A 6,000-nucleotide genomic window follows, 5' to 3' on the forward strand; every position below is an offset into this window, starting at 1 on the left:
AATCATTTCAGGAAACGATTAAATCATGAACCTACAACACACAAATAGTTACCTCGTAACAGTTTTAGGTATCACACAACTTTTTTTAAGTGTCTGTCAGTATGCCAAGTAACTTTGAATACCCAAACAATCCCATCAGGATTAGTGAAACAATAAAATCATGTATATAGTGTATACACACTTGCAGTCTTAAGCTGAAAATGGAGACTTTAAGGACCAAATAACATATGAATTGCTCTGCAGGGTGGAGGAGGTAGAGGCCACCATTTAACAAGAAAAGAAAATAAAAACAAAGAAACCAAAGCCTGTCTTTCTTCCAGTTTTCCCTTTCTTTGAGCCACTTCCCTCTCAACAGCCTTGGGAAAGCAGATATTTCAGCTATGAGAAAGTGTGACTAGAAGAAAGTTCCTCATTCAAGTGTGTCCTGCAGAGAAGCAGCTAAATGATGCTCTTCTATGCAATTAAGAAACTGCAACAAGCTAGTGTTCAAAATTTTTATGTCAGTACTCACTCAAGTAAGTTTGACTGTTTGAGCACAGGCCAACACATTTAGTTTCCTCTACACAATGGTATATTGTTAGGAAATGAGGTTTAAAATCAAGCTTACAGTAAGCCTATTAATTAATTAACTACTCAAGAACAGTAAATAGAAACAATGAATACAACAATCTTAGCTTTTCCATTATATAGCACTATAATTTCTGAATGGTGAAATACAGAATGTATTTAAGCTGTTTCAGACATATATGTGACCAAGTGACAAGCGTTGGCCTAGCTTTAAAAACAAACATGGTAACATGAAAGGATACACCTTTCTCCAAAATTTAATTTTTAAAAGCAGGTAGCAATTTCCTAAACTATGAAGAATGCAAAACTTAGAAAAAAGAATGCATATTTTATACTTTTTTGAAAACACTTAATTAGTTGCTCTTCAACAAAAAAGGAGTTCCACTACTCAGTGAAGTTCAGGTTGATGATTTATGGAGAGATGTAAGGCAAAGCTATCAACTTAAAGAACAAAATAAAGAAAAAATCCATCCCTGTCTGAATTTTTTTTACCTCAGTAAAAACAAAGAGGGAAGATGAAGAATTTTTTTCCATTATAGTAATCCTGAATATTTAGGCTGGCTTTTTTTCTCCTTTGCAATCACTATGATACTTTTATCTATGGGCCTTTCACACAACAAACACGGATACAGCGGTAGCTCAGGCAGAAGCCCGGTGGATTTCAGAGCACAGCGCGAGTTTCACCGAAGCGCAGGTGAACCGCGCCCGACGACGGTGCCGCTCAGGAGGGGTTGCGGTGAGTGCCACCCCCGCGGCCAGCGGGGCTTCCCACCCGCCGTCCCAGTGACCCACAGCCGCCAGCTGGGGCTGACTCGGTCCCCTCCCGCGCCGCGGCCACCTGCCAGCTCCGGGGGCCGGCCCCCAGCGCCACCCCGCAGCCCCGGGGCCGGCAGCGTCCGGCAGCCAGCAGCACCGCGGGCGCTGCGGGGCCCAGCCCCGGCCGGTGGCTCTGCCGGGCTGCCCGGCACAAGGAAAGGCTGCGCGCCGCTTTGAATCCTGGGCTGTCGGCGTTGGTTTTGTCTTGTTACTGTTTGGGTTTTGGTTTTTTCCTTTTCTTTTTTTTTTTTCTTTTTTTTTTTTTTAAGTGGAAACTTTCCTTTACCAAGAGGCTGGGACAGCGTGAACTGCCCCGGGGCGCCGCGCTGCCATCACAGCTGACAGCTTTCTGACCCCCGCGCCCCCCCTTCCGCAGCATTAAAAAGCAGCGGATAGATCCGGCCGGAGTTTGTTTTTAATAACGGCTTTTAGTTCGCACAGCCACTTACATCCCCGGCAGCAAAATAAAAGTCAAGCTCGCATGCGAGCATCCCGCACGGAACCTCCTCCGCACCGGGGCCGTGGGGGGCACGGCAGAGAGACAAGTGGGGCGCGGGGGGGAAGGAAGTGGGGCCGGCGGCAGGAAAGTTGGGATGGGTTTCGTTTATCCCCGGAGCACAGCCGCCGGGAAAGGAAAGTTCACAGCCAAGAACAGCGCCCGCGGGCAGCGGGTCCCGGGTGGCGGGAGGGGGCTCGCTTTGGGGCCTTCTTCTTACCTTCTGGTCCACGATGGAGCAAGCCATTTCCCGGACGTGGGCGAGGCTGAAGTCCCCCGAGGAGTCCTGCAGCAGCAGCACCGGCTCCCGGCTCAGCCCGATCTGGAGGTGGAAGGCGACGCCGCCGCCGGCAGCAGCGCCCGGCGGCGGCAGCGGGCTGGGCGGCCGGATCAGCGGAGGGGCACTCATCGGAAACTTCCCGCCGAAGCCGAGGAGTCACGGACGGAGGGGCAGAGTCGGGCGCCGCCGCAAAAAGTTTGCGGCCGCCCCAGAGGCGCCGGGCGAGTTTCCCCGCGAAGTTTCAGGAAAGTCCCGCCGAGCTCCTCCGGGTGAAAATGGCGGGGGGGGGCGGTGGGGGGGAGGACCGGGGAGGATGCAGACAGGAAAAGGCGGCGAGAAAGACGCGCGGGGGGAGCCCAGCCCAGCGCCGCCGAGGTGGTGCCGCCGCTCGGGCCGCTGGCGCCGTGCGCGGCGCGGGGGCGGGACGGGCCGGGCTGCGCCGCGCCCTCCGCCGGGACGGGCCCGCGCCCAGCTGGGCCGCGCCGCGCCGCTCTGCCGCCAAACGGCGGCCGCGCACCGCCGGGCGGCCCGGATAGCAGCCAGCACAGCGGCGACGGCCGGTTCCCCACGGTGGAGCTCGGCTGAGCTGGCTCTGGTGTCCCCACCTGGTCAGCCAGTGGGCTGCGGTGCTGGCGGTGCTGAGAGCCTCCTCTTCCCCCGCGCTCCCCGTTGGGCAGTACCTCAAGAGGCAGGTGGAGGCAGAGCCCGAGGAGAGTCAGAGATTTCCCTTGCTGGCAGGCAGCACGGTGCCCTTTCCCGGGCAGGGCGGCAGCTGCCCCCGAGGAGGGAAAGCAGTGCCAGGGAAGCGGGAGCTCCCATCTGACTCCAGCTCTTCTGCCCGGCCTCGGCCGGCCGCTCCGGCCAGCATCGTGCCGCCGCTTCCAGCAGTCCCCGCGCGTTTTGGGAAGAAGCAAGGGGCAGGTTGCACCCATCTCTTTCCTAAACCAGCTTCCAGTTTTAGACACAGTGTGTGCTAAGGAGGAGCACCCTGACACCCAAAAACTAGGATGAGTTACTCTTCCCAGCTTTTGGGATCGGTGCAAGCCCCACCCGTTTGCACAAGCAGCATTCATAGCAGGGCAATATTTAGCCTTAAAAACCTCCTCTTGAGGATGTGTAAAGGCAGTGGAAATGTGAGCTGTAAGTATTTGAAACACCAACGGAAAGACTCTCAAGCTAGGTATACATGGTACCCGTAGGTTTGTTTGAACTACTACAGGTAGTGTGAAAATAATACATGTATGTTTGAAAACTCAGCAGTTGATCTGATTTACAACTTGTTTCATTGCAAATTGCTTCTTTTTTGACCAAAATTTACATCTGCGGCGTTGTTTTATTTTGATCCTTCAAGTAGGACCCTTTTTATTGTTGTCAGCTTATTTCCAGCCTGAGAAGTACTGCAAGCTTCCCATGACCCCATGGCCTAGCCAGCTTTTCTATACAGGAGTCAACGTGAGAGAAACATACTAGAAGATCCTGCAGCCCTGCTTCATTGGTGAATCTGAGGTTCAGAGTGGACCCCTTACTTCCTAAACTCCCAATAAGAGCTTAGACACTCAGACATAGTCAACGACTCATATCTTAAAGGATATAAAATAATACCTAAAGCACTCAGTGGGAGGGTCTCCCTTACACTTATGTGTCTTCTAGGCAGGCTTAATTAGAAATCGATTTTCTTTTGTGTATTTCATCCATATTGTAAGTAATATAGTGAATCTTGCCATCAGACTTAAAGTTGTGCTTTTACAAATTCATATCAAACCTACTTTTGCTGATGTATTTGATGGCAATTCATTGAGCAACCTAAACCACTCATTCATGACACAGCTCTTTTGCAATTCCTCAGACAACTAGAGCAGAGGTAACAATATTAATATTGAGAATTACATGTCCTTGGTTTTCTCATGTATGTGAAATCAAGTGACAGAGCTCATATGTCTTGACTTACCTGCAGCTCCACATCATCTGTTACAGATACAACTTTTTTCTTTTTTTTCAAAAAGAAAGGTTACAGTATTTTTTCAAAGCTGTTGGTTGCTGAGTTGTTTGTTTTGTGGGTCAGCTGTGTTGAATACACCTTTGTAATCAGAATAGATGAGGGCAGGATTTCTCCAGCGCTGTGTCAGCCAGTCATACAAATGCCATTTATAAAAGGATTCAGTGGAACCACATGGTGTGATCCTGAGTAAAACCTGGCCTGTTGTACTTACTGAAATGTCATCTATTTCATGATCCTTCCAGATCGGGGAATTGTTGTGCTGATGCCAGGGAAAGGAAAAAATCATTCACAGCAGTATCTGACCTCATGCAGAGTGCATGCCTGGTTGCTAATCTGTACATGCACAGGTGGAAAAAACACTGGAAGCTTAGGTTTTTCTGCACCTGTACAAATCAATTCAGCAGTACATGAACTGCTCAAGCTTGCAGGGGAAAAATGGATTTGCCAGACATGGCTACACAGTTTATGCGACTGGCTGTGTAAAGGAACAGGGCAGTCAGCAGAGGATGTCACTGTAACATCACATTATGAAAGCAGCTCCAAGCTACCCTCGAGGTACAGTGGCTGTAATATTACTTCTAATTGCCCTACATTGCCAGACTATGATGGGTGAATAGTGCTACTTGTACCTTCTCATGCACTGTATAGTTGACCCTCCACTTTGATGCGTTTCTGAACCTGTGATCTTCTCTTCTTTCAGCTTTCTGCATTGCATAGATGGTATTCTGTTCTATTTATCAGGAGTAAGTAACATCCCCTTCATAAAGTTACTATTTCTTTCTGCTTTTCTCCATCTGTGATGTAACTGGTCTTTTTTTGAACAGTCCATTTATCTTTCATCTTTTCAACAGAAGCAATTTTATGGTAGATATGTTTTAATTTCTAAAAATATCAAACAGCCAACAAAGATTAATGCAAAATATGCCTAAACAATGGAGAATATTCTGTAAGTCAGTTTGTTTGACCTAGATGGTGGTAGTTTGTATGTTAGAGTTGTTGACCTAAAATTTAGTTCCAGTATGTTTACAAAGAGAGGAGAACACAGATGATTACAATGAGATTTTTACTGCTGGTTTTGTGAGGCAGGTAGTGGAATATCATATCTCATTCTATGATCAGTATTTTGAAAAAAAGATCGCTTGGCAATATGCTCAATAGTATAGTGTATCTTGGCAAGGAGAAAATAATAGAAAAAAGAAAAAAGAGTAAAAAGAAGTAGTCGCTGGAAACTGGATAGAAAGCATGACTGAAAATAAAATTCAAATTTTCACTGTGAAAACAAGTATTCATTAGAATAAATAGGCCATGAAAGTGACAGGTAACCTTTTATAATGTTTGCAAGTTTAGACTGAATGTTTACTCACAAGCTTTTTGGGCTCAGTACTGTGGTAACTTCTTTGGTTTCCCAAGGTCAGAGTGGAAGATATCTGCCTTTAGCTGTTTGTTATGTTCCTAATGGGATCCAGAAAAGACAGACAACATGAATTCCAGGATGTAAAGATAGTAATTTTTCTTTCTCCCTTTTAAGAAAAGTATCTTTTCTCAGAAGGAAATCATCACCTATCTAGGAAGAAAGTGATTTGGCATAAATCCTTTGTGCCTTAGGTCACTTTCACATGTGCACTTCTGCTGGACTCCATATGGAGTTCAACGCAGAGCAGGAGCCTCTGGAAGAGGTTATTTTCCAAGCCACAACTGAAGAGAACAATTTTTCAACCTTTAAAATTTATCTCTTCTGCATGCAACAACAGATCAAATGTTAAGTGGGTAAAGACACTTTGTTGCTGAATCAGGCCAATACCCATTTTTGCATTCTGCCCCTAAAATTTTTCACGTCATTCA

General features: G+C 47.3%; 1 protein-coding gene across 2 annotated transcripts in view; it reads right to left on the bottom strand.

Annotated features, from left to right (window-relative positions):
* Window positions 1–2,288, bottom strand: part of PRKD1 (protein kinase D1) — a 116,083-nt gene extending 113,795 nt beyond the window's left edge. For both annotated transcript variants that reach the window (XM_038136844.1, XM_038136846.1), the window contains exon 1: window positions 2,100–2,288. In XM_038136844.1, the coding sequence (XP_037992772.1) occupies window positions 2,100–2,288 (189 nt within the window). The remainder of the gene's footprint in view (window positions 1–2,099) is intronic.
* Window positions 2,289–6,000: the final 3,712 nt, after the last annotated feature.

Source organism: Motacilla alba, chromosome 5, assembly GCF_015832195.1.
Source record: "Motacilla alba alba isolate MOTALB_02 chromosome 5, Motacilla_alba_V1.0_pri, whole genome shotgun sequence".
Classification (NCBI taxonomy): domain Eukaryota; kingdom Metazoa; phylum Chordata; class Aves; order Passeriformes; family Motacillidae; genus Motacilla; species Motacilla alba.